General features: G+C 62.2%; 1 protein-coding gene across 1 annotated transcript in view; it reads right to left on the minus strand.

Annotated features, from left to right (window-relative positions):
* Positions 1 to 1264: 1264 nt before the first annotated feature.
* STK32C (serine/threonine kinase 32C) overlaps positions 1265 to 18858 on the minus strand; it is a 39313-nt gene continuing 21719 nt past the window's right edge. Inside the window, exons 2-12 of the mRNA XM_080643243.1 lie at positions 10211 to 10266; positions 9065 to 9216; positions 8352 to 8525; positions 7435 to 7472; positions 7250 to 7339; positions 6801 to 6904; positions 6122 to 6238; positions 4520 to 4645; positions 4304 to 4435; positions 2952 to 3019; positions 1265 to 1943 (exon numbers count right to left, since the gene is read on the minus strand). Of these exons, the coding sequence (XP_080499369.1) occupies positions 1796 to 1943; positions 2952 to 3019; positions 4304 to 4435; positions 4520 to 4645; positions 6122 to 6238; positions 6801 to 6904; positions 7250 to 7339; positions 7435 to 7472; positions 8352 to 8525; positions 9065 to 9216; positions 10211 to 10266 (1205 nt within the window). The 3' untranslated portion in view covers positions 1265 to 1795. The remainder of the gene's footprint in view (positions 1944 to 2951; positions 3020 to 4303; positions 4436 to 4519; positions 4646 to 6121; positions 6239 to 6800; positions 6905 to 7249; positions 7340 to 7434; positions 7473 to 8351; positions 8526 to 9064; positions 9217 to 10210; positions 10267 to 18858) is intronic.

Consider the following 18858-nt stretch of genomic DNA (forward strand, 5'->3'; position numbering starts at 1 on the left):
GTTGGGGGGCTGCATGCTGTGAGCTGATGCCTCCAGCAAGCCGCCAGGCCTAAGTGTGATGCCCCTACCACAGACACACAGCCTGGGCCTCACCCCCCTCAAGGCAGAGCAGCCCAGGGTTCCAATCCAAACCCTGCGGCTAGGCTGCCCAGAACCTTCCAGAAGAAGGTTGGGCCGGTCTCCTCGCCTCAGCCTCTTTCTCATAAAAACGGTTCTAGTTCTGTGCCCAGGTGAGGAATGCTTCCAGAAGGGGTTTCTTTCTCCCCCTCATTGCCCCCGCGCCCCCAGCAGATGGTCATGGTCATGGGGAAGACGAGCCGGGAGGTCAGGCTGGCCTGGGGCAGCCCGTCTGTCCTGGTCCCACCGAGTTCTGGGGCTTCCTCTGGCAGAGTTGGGCCAGGGCAGCCTCCCAGCTGCTTCCTGGGGCTCCACCGAGACTGTCGTCCCCTGCCCCACACCCCCTTCCCCGGGAGAGGCTGGGTGACATGGGGCCAGACACACGCCTCCCTGCCGTCTACAGGGGGGACAGGCTTGCTGTCCCCTGGAATCTCAGAAGCTCCCATAGACTTACATGTTTATACAAAACCCCAGACCGCCCCTGCCTTCTTGCCTCTCACATCACAGGTCTCCACCCGAACTTTCTCTGGGGTCTGTCCCACCCACAGGGCAGCCTGCAGTGGCGCCCACCTCTGGACCCTGGCTTCCCCGGGGGTGACTGGGCCCGAGCCTCACCTGAGCACATCAGCTGTGCTGACAGCAATCCTATACCCCAGCGAGTGGGGTAGCAGGACCCCTCTGCCCTGCCCACCTCCACCTGGCTCAGCCGGCTCCTCAGCCTTCCCAGAAGGTGGGCCTTGACCTCCAGGCCCCTGCCTGCTGTAAACGCTGGCCTTGCTGTCCTATGCATCCGAGGCCTCGGTGACAGGAGCACCTGCCATCTGGGGAGCGTCAGGGACCCTCGGTGGTGTTGGAGGGGTGGGGGCTCTGCAATCCTGGCCTTTGGATGGCCGGGGTCCTTGTCCTTCCACAGCCCGGCCATTGCCCAGCAGGCGCCACCCCTGCCACAGCTCTACGGCTCCCGGGTGGAGGGCACCCACCCCAGAGCAGTGGGACTGGGGTGCCGAGGGCTCTGGCCAGCAGGAGCCGCCTGACTCCTGGACAAATGTCCCTGACCAGCACGACCCCTCGGCAGGCACAGGACGTGGAAACACTGAATAGTCTGTATTTCCCTGAGGTGAAAATAGGCAGAAACACCGCAGAACGTGCTGGAACGGTTTGTATTTATAAAACATCCTCGTCTTCCCACCCATAGCCCCCCCGCCCCCTTGATGTACAAGAACCCTGGACCCTGGGCCCCTCCCGCGCTCTGGGTAGCAAGCTCAGGCGGGGCAGCTGACGGCAGGCCAGGCCTTCAGGCCTATGTACAGTCAAGAGGTGGTGAGAGACGAGAGCGCCTGTCCGCCACACGGCCCAGCCCATGACCCTGCCAGTGAGGGGTCGGGAGGCCACCAGGACCACCATCACATAATCAGAGCCTCCGGGTGGCAGCGCACTCCTTGTCCACCATTCGACCACACTGACAGCCGCTTGTCACCATGTCCCTCAGAGAGCTGATGGCAGCTCAGTGGTCAGGCTGTTCCCGTGGAAACAAACCGACCAGGACACGGCAGAGCCACCAGCCTGGGTCTGTGCTCGGACCAGCGGGCTGCTCAGGGGGAACGTTGAGCTTGGCCTGTCCCTCTGGTGCACTGAGTCCCCAGTGCAGCCTGAGTGACCTCCCAGGGCCAGCGGGCTCCTAGCTGCTCCCCGCCGAGGGGCAGATGGAGCCGCACGTGGGCAGGGCGGGGTTCGCGTCCTCACCATCCGCCAAGGCCTCGCCGTCCACATCCCCAGCCTCGGGAGCAGGCAGGGCCTCCCTTGTGGGGTCCTGGCTCCTCCTCAGCCTGGTGGGGAAGCACAGGGAGGGGCTTTGTGCAGCCTCGCCAGCAGCCCAGGGACAGCTGGCCTGAGCCCTCCAGAATGTGTCCCTGGCTCGGGGGCCCCGGGCTTGCACCAGGTGTCCGGCATGTCCTGGACAGGCTGGCCCAGCAGGGAGCTGATGGTGGCTGTGTGCGGGTCAGAGGCCTGGCGGGTTGCGGGCACTTGGCCCAGCAGCACCTCTGACTATGGGCCCTGGGGCTGGGAGCAGCAGGAGTGGGGAGTCTCAGTTCACTTCCAGCCAGAAGCTGAAAGGAGGCCTCGTTTAAGTGCAAGTTCTGGGGTCAGGAATTTTGGAGCAGGGTTTTCAAAGAGCTTGGACAAGTCCCCATCTTACCCTGGCTCTGGCCTCCAGGAGGGTGGTCAGTGTCCTAAACCAGTGCCCAGCTGTCATCTTGGTCACTGAAGCAGGACAGAGCACCGACCGATCCTGCTCCCCTTCCTGGCTGGAGCTCAGGGCCACCTCCTCCAGGAAGCCCTCCATGCCTTGCACTGCCACTCCTTCCCCTGGGCCCAGAGCATTGGGCTTTATCCCCTCACTATGGAGGTGTCACAGCTATTCGTGGCCTGTTTATCTCCCTGCCAGCCAGCCATGACCTCCCTTTCCCACAGTCCCTGACACACAGTCAGTGTTAGCTCAGTCAGTGTGACTGACCGAGGGGAGGCAGTGGATGTGCAGGAGCCGTGCAGGCAGGAGCCACCAGCCCTTGTCTGGGAAGTCCACTGAGTGTCTGTCTCCCCAGGAGATTCTGGTCATTGGCCCCAGTTTAGGACTAAAAGTTCTGGAGGAGCTCCTCCCGTATGAGCCTGAACGTGGTCCCCCCGCTTCCTCCCGGGGCCAATGCTCAGACCCCCCAGGAGGATGGGGCCAGGTTTCCTGGGTTCGAGACCTGGGTGGCCAAGAAAGCCTTGTCCCATTTCCCAAACTCCTCTTTGCCCCCATCACCCCCTCCCTCCCCTCCACACACACTCACTTTTCTCTGTTAAAAATCACAAAGTCTTGCTGGATCGCATCAAGGCAGTCCTGAAGGTAGTCGTTCTCCTGTTAGTCAGAACGAGTGCTGGATGTCATCAGGTCCTCTCACATCCCCCCAGGTGGGAACTCTTCCACCTGGCCTGCCTGCCCTCCCATGGCTGCCCCTCTGGCTTTTGTCCAAAGCCTGAACGATCCCCGATCCCCCAGCAGCCGAGCACCTGGGGGTTTGCAACTCGCAGGTGACTCTTAGCCCCTAACCGAAGGATTTCCTGTACAGAATCCCAGCTCCTGCCTCAGGTGGATGCTGACATGAAAGGCAGTGTCCCTGTGACCAGACTGGGTGGGAAACTACACCTGGCTTGGCTCCCTCCCCTCACAGGCCTTGAGTTGGGTCCCCCATTGGCCAGAGCAATGAGGAGCCTTCACTGGTGCCGCGTGGAGTGAGTTGGGAGGCTGCAAACAGCTCTGGCGTTGGGGACAGGTGGGGAGGGAGTAGTCACATGGACATGGGCCTGCTTGGCCATTGCTGGGCGCTGGGGATGCACGTGCAAGCGACAGGCTCAGGTCACTATGAGAGCAGCGGGATTTCAGAGAAGGCCGGACTACCAGGCTTCGGAAGTTCCTGCATCAAAGCCGAGGCCCTGAGAGGGAAGGCTCTTCGCTCAGTGGATACACCTGGGCGGGGCCGGCTCAGTAGGTGCACGTGGGCGCCCTGCTGCACCGGCACAAGGGACCCTCCCCTGCTGGAGAAGAGCCCCCCCCCCCATGTGCCTGCAGACAGGCAGGGCTGCAATCACGCAGAGGCCTTGAAAGATGGTATTCGCCCCTCAGGATGTGCCTGTGCCTGTGCCTCCCCTCTGAGCCTCAGAACTACCTACCAGTCTCTGGGTAGCATGGCCCGAGGGGGGAGGTGCTGGGCCTGCCGTGCTGAGAGGTGCTGGGCGTGGGTGGGAGGCTGTGGACGGGGTGAGGCACAGGCCATACGCTGGTACAGGGGAGTCTTGCCGTGAGGGCATCCCCCCAAGACTTTGGGGCTAGTTCCCTGGCAAGAGCCCCTGGAGTGGGTTCTCATTTCACTCAAAGAAGGAAGTGAGGGGCTCAGAGGGGAAGCCAGAGGCTCAGGAAGGAAGAGAGGGGCTCAGATGGGAAGTCAGAGGCTCAGGGAGGAAGAGGGGCTCAGAGGGGAAGTCAGGGGCTCAGAGAAGCTGCAGACCTGGGCACAGAAGATGGGGCTGGGCTGGAAAAGGTGGGAGGAAGGTCTCAGGACTTTGCAGGAGGTGCATCCTTGCCGGGGTCTGTGGAGATGCTGTAACATGACGGAGAGGACCCCATCCCTGGCCCCGCACTCACGGACTGGGGGCTGTCCCTGCTGCTGTCCCGGGACCTGTTCTTGGCCAGCCGCTTCTTCTTCTTGTGCAGGGGCCTGGACTCCAGGATCATCTCCTCCAGCTCGAAGGTGGGGTCGCAGTGCAGGCGGCCTTTCTGTGGAGGGACAGGGCGCCGAGCTCACCCACGGGTGCCGCCAGCCACCCTGGAACCTCTGTCCGGACTGTCGTGCAGGCTTACATTGGGCACAAAGCCTGGCTCCACCTTCTTCTTGCTCAGGTCGTCCCACAGCACATTGGCCAGCGATGGGGTCTCCTTCATGTCCTGGAGGCTGGAGACACGGTGCCTGGGGTTCACAGTGAGGAGCTGGAACAAGGCCTACATCAGATGGTGCCCGGCCCGAAGCCCAGTGGACCAGGCCCAGCACTCCCTGGGGGAGCGGCCTGCCCAGGCCAGGGCACCTGTGCAGGTCTTGCCAGAAGGCCTGAGGTTGGGAAACTCAGGGTCTCAAGGGTCAGGCAAGCATCCTGGTCAGCACAGTAATGCGGCCAAGGGGACAATTCAGTCTGTGGGTCTGGCTTAGCCCCTAGAGCCCAAGGAGGCAGAAGGCACATGGGGTCTGCAGGAGGTTCTGCTGAGATTCACCAGCAGGTGGCAGCCTCGGCCTGGCTAACTGCAGAGGACAGTAACTACCGCCATCACAGCCCCATGAGGCCCTAAGGCAGGGGTCCTCAAACTACGGCCCCCACATGCGGCCCGCCAAGGACATTGATCCGGCCCGCCGGGTGCCGCTGCCTGTCCTGCTTAGCAGCCGACTCGTCCCGGGCCCGCAGTGCGCATAGGAATTTGTTCATAGTTTTTTTTTTTAAACTATAGTCCGGCCCTCCAACGGTCTGAGGGACAGTGAACTGGCCCCCTGTTTAAAAAGTTTGAGGACCCCTGCCCTAAGGGGTGTGTGTGTGGCCATGGAGGCTTCACCAGGCCTGAGGCTTGGTGCAGGGATCATCGCCACTCCCTACTAGAGCTTCTGGGGGCCAAGGTCCCACTGTGAACCACCGGGGCAGGTATGGGCAGAGTTCTGTGGGGCGAAATCTAAGTTAAGAGGCTCCATTAGGGACTCAGAGAGGCCTCTAGCTGCCTGGCTACAACTCCAGGGTCAAAGGTCTCTGGGCAGGAGCCAGGGTCTGTCCAGGAGGACCCTGTAGGCCAGGACTCGGGGCCTCACAATCCCGCACGTCCTCCACCCCTGGTCCCGATGCACCAGGGTCTTTAAAGTGAGGCTCTCCGAGGAGGCATGTGGGGCCCCACAGCCCAGCCCCTGCCCCGAGGGATGCACGCTGGTGGCAACACCATGGCCCCCCACGTCCCTGCAGGCTGAGGGCCCTGGGCTGCTACAGACACGCTCAGGCCTTGGAGGTGCAGGGGGTCCTGGGGTCTTCTGTGCTTGCTCCCGGGGGTGGCCAGGCCATTGGCAGCAGGCACTGGCTGTGCCTCCAAGAGGAGGCACAGGGACAGAGGAGGCCAGAGTGCCGCTTGGCGGGCACCCAGTCCCACACCCTCTCCCTCTAGCACGCACAATGCGTGACCTGCACCGGCTAACTTCTCTGCCTGGGTCTCAGTTTGGGCATCTGTGAGACAGGGTGATGACCAGTGTCCCGGGACCAGCTGGGGAGGATTACATTAGTCACAGCCAGGCTACCATGGGACAGAGTCCGACGGACAGGGAGGCCGCCGGACAAACATGCCGGAACCAGATGCCCCCTCGAACCAGGGCTCCACGCCTCTCCCCACCCCCCCCCCACCCTGTGTGTCTGGTGGGCCTGTGCTCTGGGAGCGGCTCACCTTCCGCAGCAGGGCCACCATCTCCTTGGACCAGGAGGGGACGTACTGGACACTCACGGTGCTGAACAGCTGCACCAGGGACTCCATGGCGTCGCTGGAGTGGATGTCGTAGGGCCTCTGGGCAGAGGAGGCAGCGCTGTGCCGGTGCCTCACCGTGACCCAGAGTGCCCGGCAGTACCCACCCCAGTGCGGGCACAGCCTGAGCACGGCCCCTCCGGGAATAGCCAGGAGGAGAAGCAGGTGACTGGGCCGGGCCGCCCCTCCTCCGAGGAGCTGGCCAGAAGAGGCGCTGACCAGGCCTGAAGGAAGCACGTCCTCTCCAAGGCCAGATGGATGGGCCCCGGAGGGCCAGGCGGAGCTGCCTTCCTCGGGGTGGCGTCCCTCGGAGCCCTCACCAGGGGATGGGGAAGGACAGTTCCAGGCCCAGTGCCCAGAGGCCAGTGCACAGGCCCTACCATCTGCCCGGGAAACCCCAGCGACTCCCCTCCAGCACTCCCTCAGGCATTGTGCGCCCACCCAGCATGCGTGGCCTCACTGACGCTGACAGAAAGGGAGCACAGATGTCCCTGAACACCTGGGGTGGGGCGGACTCCTCCCTCTCCAAGGCACCAGGGCCACCCCTGGGGGTCACAGCCGGCTTGGGGTCTGGGGCTGAGCCTGGGGCTGAGGAGCTCCATACCCATCCACGCAGCAGCTCGTAGGCCATCACCCCCACTGACCACCAGTCCACCTCGAAGGAGTAGCCGGTCCCACCGTTCATGAAAGACTGGAAGATCTCCGGAGCTTTCCAGAAAGGGAAGGAGAGGCTGAGCCGCTGACCCGGCCCCAGGGCTGGCCCCCCAAGATGGGGCCTGAAACCAGGCTGCCACCGGAGCGGACCGGGAAGCGCCCTCAGCTGTCATCCTTCCCCACAGACCACCTGGTTCAAGTCCAGGTCCCACAGCCTGCGTGCGCGCCAGGTTAGCTCACTGTCATACCCATAACCCTCTCGTGTGTCACTTAGTCTTCTGAACGGGTCAGACATGCTGTTCTGTACATGGCTGCTCTGTACTGTAGAGAAGTGAGCTGCCCACCAACCACAGGCTACATGGGAGTCGGTGATGCCGGTGGGTGCGGGGCCTTGCTCACCCATGTACGGCTTGGTCCCAGCAAGTGCGGTCGCCCTCTCCCCGTCCTTTATGATGGTGGCGATATTGAAGTCGGTCAGGTGCGCGTGTCCTGCGAGGAGAGAGGACAGCACCGCTGTCCAAAGGACCGGAGATGCGCCGAGGGCAGGGGCACTCACCCCTCGCTGGCCTCAAGCCCCCACTCACCTTGCTCGTCCAGCAGAATGTTGTCGGGCTTGACGTCTCTGCAGAAAGAGCAGACAGCGGGGAGACATCCTTCCTGCTCCTGCCCGGTAACCCTGGCAGGGTTTGGGGCTCCCCCGAGGGGCGTCCAGCCAGCAGAGGCCCAAGAGGCCTGAGATGGGCCCTGGGAAGACTGAGGGCCTAAGGCCCCCTCCCCACCTGGTGACACTCAGACAGAGCTGAGCAGACCAGCCATCTGGTTCCTGGGGGGCTGCCTCCAGCCCCACCTTCTGGACCGGACAGAGAGCAGAGAGAAGCCCAGCAGTGGACGCAGAGGGAGCCGAAGTCCCTAGAGGACAGAAGCAGGCCCCGGGGGCCCCGACTCCCCAGGCTCACCCTCTCCCAGAGTCCCGAGCTGCACAGACTGTGGACTGGGGCCTTCGCAGGCCCAAAGGTGACCAGATAACAGGGTCCCCGGGCAGACATGCTAAAATCACAGCCGTTTGACTTTATAATAAACCACATAGTGAGTTTTTTCTTTCTTGTCCTGTGACTGCAGCTTTATCTCCCTAGTTGCATCTGCTTTAAGCTACTGTTAACATTCGTTTGAATTCCCCAGGGATATGGCAGATGGCCAAATGGGATCCTGCAGTTAAACACACCAGGTGAAGGCTGCCCCAACGTGGCCAGACCCCGGGGACCCCGGGATCCAAGGGCTCTGTGTGCCTGGCCCAGCTGGGGCTGCTGGGGTAGGATCTGCCCCCAGGTGGACATCAGATATGCAGCTGTGGGGCTGGCTTGGAGCCACACCTGGGGGCAGGTCTGTGGGCAAGTTTGGGGCAGAGCACGAAGGAGCTGTCAGGTTCTGCCGGCAGGTGGCACCCTGCAGGTGGCGTGTCCCTGCGGCCAGTCCTGCCCAGTCCCGGCAGGTGTGCGCACACCTGTGGATGATGTGCTGACTGCGCAGGTAGTCGAGGGCCAGCGCCATCTCGCAGATGTACAGCCTCACGGTGTCCTCGGAGAACTGGACGTTCTGCTGCAGGTGGTAGCGCAGGTCCCCGCCCAGCAGCAGGTCCACCACCATGAACATGTCCTCCTCGTCCTGGAAGGAGTACCTGTGGGCAACAGGGGAGGCCCTGGCACATGCATGGCTGGGGGTCACCCCGCAACCCCCACATTCCACAGGAGCAGTGTCCCGCCTCTTCAGCCCTGTGAGCACCCAGATGCCCAGGGTCCTGGGGAACCACACCCCACCTGTGAGTGAATTAGAGGGCACAACCCCCCCCCCCACCAGGAGAAGGTGATTGGGGGATTCAGGAGCACTCCCAGGGAGGAAGGAGGGTGACCTGCTGTGGGCTGCAGGTCCCCACCTCTTAGGGCTGGTCTTGGGGCCCATTTTGTGAAGGAAACTCAGACCCCCAAACTCTCCCCCACTAGCATTTCCCCAGAAACTCTGTGGGTCACAGGCCTCCTTTGTGGGAAAGCCCAGGCTTCTGCAGGCGGGGAGACCCTCAGGAACGCAGGTGCGGTGGACACCTGGGGCCGGGGAGTGTGAGTGGCTGGGGAGAGTGAGGAGGGGCTGGGGTGCCAGGGGTCCCAGGGTCAGGAGAGCGGGGAGCAGCGGTGTCTCCTCCGAGGTGCGGGGCGGGCTCACCAGAGGTTCACCAGGAAGATGTGCTCGATCTCCTGCAGGATCTCCAGCTCCCGGAACACGTTACGGACCTCGTCCCGCTCGATGCACTGCTGCTTGCTCATGTACTTCATGGCGTACATCTTCTCCGTGTCTCGCTTCTGCACGATGCACACCTGGAGGCACAGGGCGCGTCAGCACGCTGCCCGATTCCCATCCCGGCCCCTGCAGGCTCCCCTTTGAAGTGAGTGGATGTAAGTTTCTGGAGGGACACGTGTGCTGTGCACAGGCGCCTTCTGAGAGCAGGCAGGACCCAGCCCAGAGCGCGGCAGGGAGGGGGCCTACAGGCCTGTGCGGATGCCTGCATCCCACACCAGCCATGACCTGGGCAGGGGGTGTCACCGTCTTCAACCCCAGTGCCACCTTCCCAGGGCTCAGAGCAGCAGAAGGCTTGGAAAGTTGTTGAAGAAAGAAGGAGAGGACCCCTTAGCCAGAGCCCTGCACCCAGGAAGCCCCTGTGCACGAGGAGCTGTTCTTAAATCCCCACCTTTCCAGGGTGGCAGTCCCCGCCCACCTCTTGGGTCCCCTGGAGTGCTGCCCTGCAATGCCAATCAGCAACCCTGGCTCTGCTCACACGATAGGTTGGTAGAGAGGATCAGGGTGAGGTGGGGACTGTGAGAAATGGGCTGGGCTCCCTCGTGGCCAAGGAAATTCAATCAGATCAGAGACAAAGGCCTCCAACGGAAGTAGGATTGATGCACAAAGTCACGGGCTACACAGCCAGCGCTGTGCCCCCCATTCGAGTCATGGGGAGACCTCACAAGGAGAGATAACCCAGAGCCATTTCTAAGGGTCCCCACAGCCTTCGGTTTCCAGGTCTTCAAGGAGCGGGAGCCAAGGGAAGTGGAAGATTCTGGAACTGGAGGTCCCAGGTGCCTCACCCAAAGGCAGGTGGTCTGGAACTGACCGGATGTCTCAACGGGCATCAGTGTCTCTTGCCAAACCTGCTGGATCCAGCCCTTTGGTGAAACTCCCCTCCCCTGGCCTAGGAAAGCATCCTGGGAAACGAAGAGGCTTTCTTCCGAAGATGTTCATCACCGTGTTACTTATAGCAAGACTTTCCAACAACTTCCACATCCAACAAGCTGGCCTCCGCAGGCCCCGCCTTACCTTGCCGAAGCTGCCCTTCCCGATGGCCCGCAGGATCTGGAAGTGGTCGAAGGTCACTGTGGGAAAAACAGAGCGATGCCAGGTGAGGTGCATGGTAAAGAAGGCCCTGTGCCACCACAAGCCGCTGGACGGCCCCAGCCCGTCAGTCGTGGGCGTCATCGTGGCGTTGGCTGGAGGCTGACCTCAGGCTCCTGTGCAAAGTGGGGAGGGCTCAAACCAAGGCAGAGGGGTGGGCCCCAGGGGGACCATAGAGCCCCCTCTTCCAGAGCTCATTGTGGGGCAAGGCTGGGCTGCCCCACCTACAGACAGAATGGCATGAACCTCTGTGCCCAGTGGCCCCCATGAAGGCTGCTCCCAACCAAAAAAGACCCACAAATAGGAGGTCCTGGGACTCCGAGGCAGGACGCCTAACCCTCCTGCTGAGTCTCCTGGGGGCGTTTGCCCTGAGGGGTCGCTGGATGTGCTGGCGGGGAGCCTGGCCCAGCCCCAAGATTAATCACTGGGACACCGCCTGTCCGAGGGGCGGCCCACAAGAGTTCTTATTTCTGCCGACTTTCTGGGCAGTGGGCCCCTCCTGGAGAAAGGGGTCTGTGGAAATCACAGCAAGACGCCCACGAGGTTTCCCCGTGGCGTGGACAGGGGTTGAAATGTACTCTCAGGGCTCCCAATTCCGTTCAGAACCAGACACCTTCTCCTTACACAGGAGACGGGGTTCCTCAACCGCACAGGCTTCTCCCCTTCAGGACCGCTCAGCCCCCCCAGACAGGGAGCCGGCTCCGCCCAGGGTCCAGGCCAACCTGGTTATGTCCCCAGGTCTCCACCCTGCGGGTCTCTTCCCACCCAGGTCTCTACCCCCCACCCCCTCAGATTGTGAGCATTCCCATGAATGCAAAGCCTTGGGTCTAAGCCCCAAGCCCCACAAGCAAACCCTTTACTCCCCACCCCCCGTGTCCTGGGGGCCTCTGTCCTCTTGCCCTCTGACCCTCCACCATCCCGGACAGGCCCACGGCCTCACTGGGCCCTGCTGTCCTGCAGGGGGCACCAGGAGCCCCCTGAACCCTGACTTCCTCCAGCGCCCAAACCTGTCAGGGAAGGGGCTGCTCCTCCTGGGCCTTTTGGGGCTGACCTTGGCTGTTTGACAGAGGGCTCTGGCCACAGGTCTGTTTGGGAGGCTGGGCCCCAGCGCGCGAGCGAGCCAAGGTCGGAGGCTGCAGGAACCACAGGCGAGGCCTGTCAGCGACCCTGGGCGGGGACTCCTGGAGGGGACACGCGAGTGTGGGCACAGACGCTAAGCCAGCACACGGCTCTCGCGCCCGGTGCCAGGAGGGGGTTGCTACTTTTTACAAGGTCTCAGGGAGTCATTTGTGAAGCTGACATCTGGGCAAAGAAATGAGGCTGTGAGACAGAGTCCCTGCACTGCGGCTGACATGATAGGCTGCCGAATTCTTACGTGCGACGGACGTGTGCTGCTGTGTGATGCTGGAGGTGCACCTCCAAAATTGCAGGGTAGGTGAAAGGAAGCGGTGATTGAACCCAACAGTCTCCCCGCCACACACACTCCTGGGTCTCTGCCAGGAGCCGGAGCAGCAGGAAGCCTGTCTGTGTGTCCGGGTGTCCTGCCTGCCGGGAGATGGCACAGCCGGTGCTCAGCCTCCACGGACCCTCTGCCGCACGGCCTCGTGGGCACAGCACAGCTCCTCCTGGGGCAGATGAACACTTCAACCCAGCCGTTCAGGAACGTTTACTCTTCCGGGAAGGCTTTTATTTCACAGAGTTGGAAGCACAGCATTGCTATGAAAATAGGTCATGTGGAGGCAGCCGAGGGATGCGTTTTACTTCTCTTTCCCCAGGGCTGCCACACTGCGCGGCCCCGCAGACCCAGGCCACGTGCTTCTGAGGGCCGCTGTCTGGTTCTGGGTCCCTGAACTGAGCGCCCTGATCCTGGAGCCACCTCCTCACGACTTGTCTGAGTGCTCAGTCCAAAGCCCAGACATAGCCCTCAAGGGGACATCTAACCATGTTCTGGAGTGTGTCACCCCAGCCCAAGAGCCAGCCCCCAGGAGAAGCCGGGGAGCTCTTTCCAGAGTGGGGCCCAGGCTCCCACAGACTCGGGCCCAGGGAGACTAACACAGACCGTTCCTGGAGGCTGTGCCGCGGACAGCCCTGTTGTCACACCGGAGCCCTGGCCCTGTCACATGGCGCTCGCTCTACATGGGCTGTGTTGTGGGTCCCACAAATCTCAGGCTCAGGGTAAAGGTGGGCTGGAGGGAGAGGGGAAGGGTCGAAGCAGGGTGTTGACAGGCCCCCTGGGTCAAGGTCGGCCCAGCAACGCAACGCTGCTGTTGCAGGTACCACAAAACCCAGGGGAAATGTGGGTAATGTTTGAGCACTTTTTCCCGAAAAACAGAGCAACGACTTGTCCTGCCTCGGCCCTGCATCCCACTTGAAGTTCAGCGGCCAGCGCTCGGGACAGCTCGAGGCCCAGGGAGGTGCAGCAGAGAGCGGTCCCCTCACAAGCCAGGCTTTTCTCAAAACAGACAAAAAGTTGCCCCCAACGAGGAAAGCAAGAGGGAAGACAGGCCGGGGAGGGTAAAAATAGAGCTGCTGCGGAGTCGTGAGTCACCGCTGCTGTTACCCGTGACACAATGAGGGCTCCCCCGACAGGCCTGGAGGGCCACCTGCTGCTGACCCCCCTCCCCAGGTCTTAATGCCTTCAGAGCCTGGGAAGTGGGGGCCCCAGACAGTCTGCAAGAGCCTGTGGAAGGTGAGCTGCCCACTGCCACGGGGCAAGTCCTGGGCACGGCTGGACCCGAACCCGCCCGACCTTTCCCTCCCAGCCTGCCTCCCCCGTCACCTAGGAGAGGCCCAGCCCCCAGAGCATCCCCGGGAGACCCAGCCCCTCTGTCCCCGGGAGAAAGCTGTAATAAATCACATGTGGCAAGTCACATCTGATGACCCAGAAAACTCTGGAAGAGAGTCAGCGCCTGGCCCTGGCCTGCCCTCTGCAGAGCTTGTGGTCGGTCCTGCCCGGGCTCCTCAGAGGCCCACAAGGCCCACTTCACCTCCTTGGGGCGCACAGGCCAGCCCACCTGTGTCAACTGGACACCTGCACACAGAGGGGAGGTCACCAGATGGTCACCTCAAAGACACGCCAGGGCCCTGACCTGCTCACCACCTGTCCTCGGAGGAGTCCTCATGTCCTTATCGCTTTTCCTTCTCAGAGCAATGCAGTGAGGGGTGAATGCGCCCACTTTACAGATGAGAAAACTGAGCTGAGAGTCCGGCACAGGCTCGGTAAAGGACTTCAGGACCCTCAAGGCAGAAGAGCGGATGGAGTTCTCCTGAACTTCAATCCCCTCTCAGGGACCTTGACCCAGGGGTTCCTTGGCCCCTGAGGATGTCTTGAGACTCCTCTCCTCCTCCCTGGGGCAAGGTCCAATGTCAAAGTGGGGAAGAGGGTGTTGGCTCTGGCCTCTGACCTTAGACTCCTCAGCCTCCAAGGGAGCCTGGCTGAGCATGACGTGTGCTGCCCACTGGTCCGGGAGGACCCAGCCAGGTACCTGCCACCCAGTCAGGGCGGGCAGCAGCCCGCATGGACAGGCATCTGTGCCCGAGTCCTCCTGGGGTCTTGGCGCCCTGGCTCAGCCTGGTGAGGTAAAGGACAGCTTCTTGGCGGTCCAAGCAGCCACCTGAGCTGGAAGGAGCCTGGGAGGGGGCTCTGTCCTTAGCTGGCATCGCAGCCCGGCCAGCACCCTGCCCTGCAGGACCCTGCTGTTCCCTCCATCTGGGACGCTTCTGCACCCACTCCCCTCCTGGCCACCCTGTGCCCACAGAGCGCTCACCACCCCACCCGTGCCTGCTTGCTCACCTGTGTCCCCAACCATGGGCCCCCAGGCAGCCCTGAGGCCGGCCCTCACACCACGGCCCCTTCCCAGCACAGCCCGGCCCGGGGGGCAGGAGCAAGGCCAACACCTGTCATTTTTGAGAAACAGACACAGCCCAGACCTGCACCAGGCAAGAGGCAGAGCTGAGGCCTCTGGGGTTTGGGTTCCAGAGCAATCCTGTCTTCTGATGCCAGGAATGCATTGGGGCCAGCAGGTGTGGGTGCCTCCTATCCCAGGCTGGACTCCGTGGGACTTGGGAGAGACACCCCCCCCCCCCCACGTCTGCTTACAATAAAGCTTCAGCCCGTAAAACACATTTAATGGCAACTTCCCAGACTACCACTGTTCATCCCGGATCCTGTCTGGTCTAAAACAGCCGGAATTGTATTCCGGTGTTTCACCATGACCGCCACAGGCGGCACTAGAAACGTTCATAAATTAGTGATGAAGGCACCAGCCCAGGTCAGCTCAGCATCTCCGGCAGCCTGAGGCCCAGCTCCTCCTGGTCTGGCAGGGTGTCACCCAGCGCAGGATGGCAGAGGGGTCCTGCTGTCCAAGGCCCCCCGCTGGCTGCCTCCCCCCAGCACCTCCCACAGGGACAGACCTCAAGGACCACAGAGCCGCTTCGCCCCCTGCCTCAGCCCTGGACCCAGCCCCTGGCACACAGATGAACTGGAGAGCAGTGAGGACTGGGAGCTGGGTGGAGGGGGCCGCCTTGACGGGCAGGGGGAGAAACAGGCCTGTGGAGCAGCTGAGCCCTAAACCCCGAAGTGGGGTTGCAGGGAGGGGACTGGTCAGGGAAGAGCACCCTGGATGATGGGCAGGCTGTCTCTGGGAGGTCTCTGTGTCTTCATGCAGGTGGGCAGCCCTCCCTCTGCAGACCCCACTGCTGGGTGCCACCCACCTCATTCCTGCTCACCGCCCCCCAGGCTGTTCTCAGCGGCCCTGACCCAACATCACTCTGCCTCTGAGCCCCTTCCTCCTTAGCACTGCCTGGAGCCCTGCTCATGTGAGCCCCACCTTTGGGGTGTGTGTGTGCCTCCCGGTCGATGTGGGGAGCCCAGCCATGGATCCAACAGGGCAGGATTCACCCGAGGGTATGGACTGCCAGGAAGCGAGAGAGGGAGTGGGCTCCGGAGAACTGGCAGCTCCCGGGGCGGGGGGGGGGGGGGGGGGGGGAGGAGGGGTGGCATCAGCAATCCCAGCGCCTCCAGAGAGCTGGGCTGCAGGTGGGAGCAGAGCGCCCTCGCCCCCTGAATTAAGGCTCATGGGCACAGCCCTGTGGGCTCAGGCATGCTTCTGGGCACAGGGGTTCGAGTGGGCTCAGCAGGTTGGAAAGGCTCCAAGAGAGTGTCACGTGAGCATCACACCCTATGAGCAGGGCGGGGGGGGGGGGACTTTCAGCCAGCCTGGGCCTGGGGTGAGGCCAGGAGTGGGGGAGCTGTGGGAAGAGGTGAGAGGAGCCACAGCTGAGTCTCTGCCACTCATCACTGTGAGGCGAGTGGGCAGCGAGGCCTGGTGAGGTGAAGGCAGCAGTGCCAAGGCCCTCCCCGTTCCTGCCGCTCGGAGCAGCCACAGGGAGGCCAGCCAGCGGCGGAGCACGCGTGGGAGGGCTAATTCGGAGACTGCTCCGTCAACAGTGACCTGAGCCACTCTGCACGGCCCGTGCTCAGCCTGGGGACCAGCCCGGGCGAATGCAGAATCGCTGATCTCTGCTCACCCGTCCCAGCAGCTGTGCCCACAGAACGTCACAAGTTCGGGCCTTCCAGCCCACCCCAGCCTTCCCTGGCCCCTTCTCCCCCACGTGGCTTCTCTGGTCAATATGAATGCACCGTGGGCTCAGTTTGTGCAGAGCAAATCAGCCACGCAAGGGGGCCATGCACCCCCTTTAGGAGCAGGGTGCCGAGTGCAGGCCCTGGTCTCCTTTTAGGTCCCCTAAAACCAGACCAGAATGGGAGAATTTACACAGCACAGGATTCACTTTTATTCTGGAGCCCAATGGTGTACCTCAGATCACACCTGTGTGTGCCCGGGCCTGTGTGTACACGTGGGAGCAGCTATCTGCCTATGTGTGTGCATGTGTGCCCGTGCCTGTGTGTGCGTGTGTGTGCGGCTCTCTGTGCATGCATGTGCCTGCGCCTCTGTGTACACGTGGGTGCAGCTCTCTGGCCGTGTGCATGTGCACTTGTTATCTGTGTGCGTTGTGCACGCACAGGGGTGGGGCACGGAAGTCCTGCACACGGTCTGTTTGAGTGGGTGCACTGACTGCCCAGCCACAGGTCTGGCAGACGCATCCCACCTGCAGCCTTTGCACTTCACTGAGATCCTGGCAATTTCTGAGCTGTGGGAAGAAATGTGGCCTTTGGATGCTGTTGACTGAGCCGTGTGTGTGTGTGTGTGTGTGTGTGTGTGTGTGTGTGTGTGTGCGTGTGTGTGTGTGTGTGTGAGAGAGAGAGAGAGAGAGAGAGAGAGAGAGACACTCAGGCAGTCCTGCAAGCTGCTGCGGGGGCAGGGAGGGTGCTTGGGAAAAACGTGTGGAGGCTGGGAGCATGGGGCCTCACAACCATTTATCACCCCCACTGCCCTGCTACGCGCCACCTCCTCCATGCATATGCTGGCTGCTGGGCCTCTGGCTGACGGACTGATTTATCCCCCAAGGCATGAAGGCCGTTCCTGAGCTAAGGAGAGTGCAGTGTCTCTCCCATGTGTCAGCTCACCAATAAAGAGCACCAGACCCCAGCTGGCACCGCGCCCCTCTACCAGGGCGTGCCCCTCGTCTCCTCATGCAGAGGTGGGGCTGCCGGCCCACACACCCAAGTGTTCACCATCACTGACGTCCTATGTATCCACAGAAGCCTCACCAAGATCAGCTACTGTCTGCTCCGCCTCCCAAGGCTTCCAGACAAATCAATGGGACACTTCCTGTGCCCACCATGGCCTCCCCCGCAGCGCAGCCTCCACCAGGAGAGTCGCTGCTTGTCCTGAAAGGTGCTCTGAGGGTCAGGCTCGGAGAGAGTCCCTGGCAGATCCACGTTGGGGTGACTGCGGTGATGTCTGAGGGGGCAGCAAAGTGCCCCTGCTCCCCACACCCAGTGCAGGCTTGTGAGCGAGTGAGGAGCGGATGAGTGAAGAGTGAAGGGCAGATCGAAAGCCCCACCGCCCCACCCCTGCGCCACCAGCCCCTGGCCGACTGGGCTTCCCGCTCCCAGCAGATTCCTGACTGGGCGCTGGGCCTCAGTTACTAAGCTGCCGAGACTATGAGATGCTGAGAACGTGGGATGAGTCCGAATGTTTGCAAGATGGGGAGCATGTTCAGGCTGGAACCAGGGTCCCTGCAGAGAGTGGCATCAGTCTCCAAGCCCGAGGGGTCATCAGGCACCACAGGCCAGAGGACAGCAGAGGTGGGAGACCTGGTGGGCTGAGACCCCATCACCCGGCACTGCGCCCTCTCCCCTCCGCCCCCCAGCCCAAAGGAGCCTGCCCACCCCTGGGTTCTCTGATGCTGCCAGGCTGGGACTCGGGGGAGGGGATGACTCCTGTGGCCCCAGCGCCCCAGGCAGAGGGCTGGCCCGTGGTGGGGGCTCTGCCTGCCTGGGGACCGGCTGACAGCCGATGCAGTCTGTGCTACTCACGGCAGCTGCCCCAGTCCCGTCCTGCATTCGAGTCAATAGAAGCCAGGCGGGGCCGTTAGGAAAACTCACTATTTTAAATGCTGCCTCACAGCGAGCGTGTGGTTTCATTTCGGACCTTTTCTTGGAAAAGATCTGCATATATTTTTAATGGAAAGTCGATATTTAAAGATCAATACATCGCGCCCAGCTGCTGGCTTTGCAGGAAGTGCACGCTGACCAACCCTTCCGAGGCTGTGGAGGCCGCACCTCCGCTGACATCTGCCCAAGGCCTGGGAACCTGATGGCGCCTGGCGACAGAGCGGCCTGTCCCTGCCTCCAGCTGCACGGAGCCTCGCCCAGTCCTCACCGCTCAGGCACTGTCCTGTCTGCCCAGTAAACCTGGGAAGAAGCAAACTGGGGCAGGGAGGGCCCTGAGACATCCCAGTCCCCTCAGGGCCACCGCAGGCTGGGACCGGCCCCCAGGCTGCCATTCCGTCCAGGAGCGCTGACCAGCACCGAGTCTCTGCGGACACTAGCTTTGGGGAGGGGGCAGCTGCACCTCAGAGGAAGGAAATCAGAGGTGACAGCCATGACGGGGACCCTAGGAAATCAGCCCACGACCCCCAAACCCAGAGAGCCCAGCCCCTAACACAACAGGACCCAGTCCGACACCTCACAGCTGCCCCCTCCCCTCCTAAGAACTGTTGTCACTAAACAGCCTGACAGCCATCAGGGCAGGTCCACAACCTACAGGCCTGCTGGGCGATGCCGGCCTCCATGGGGGGGCCGTATCCGTTCACACAGTCCTTGGGGTGCGGGTGGGATGCTGAGCCCACAGGAAAAACCGGGTGCCCAGCGGGAAGGAGGAGGTGAACTGGGCTTGTGTGAAAGGGGCCAGGGGCACAGGGGATTCGCTCCCTGCCCTTTGAGGGAGCCGTGGCCTGTCCTGGCTTCGCAGAGTCTGGGCTTGGTGCCATGAACAAATGAAAAGGATGGGACCGTGGATGGGGATCCGAACACCGTGAAAGCCCATGACAGGCATGATTTCCCTCCAAAATCACAGCAGATTCTCATGTCCCTCCTCTATTTCCACCTCCCATTCCTCAGACACATTTCCTTCAACCGTCAGATATCATGGCATCACCCAACGACC

Source organism: Plecotus auritus, assembly GCF_963455305.1.
Source record: "Plecotus auritus genome assembly, chromosome: 9".
Lineage (NCBI taxonomy): Eukaryota > Metazoa > Chordata > Mammalia > Chiroptera > Vespertilionidae > Plecotus > Plecotus auritus.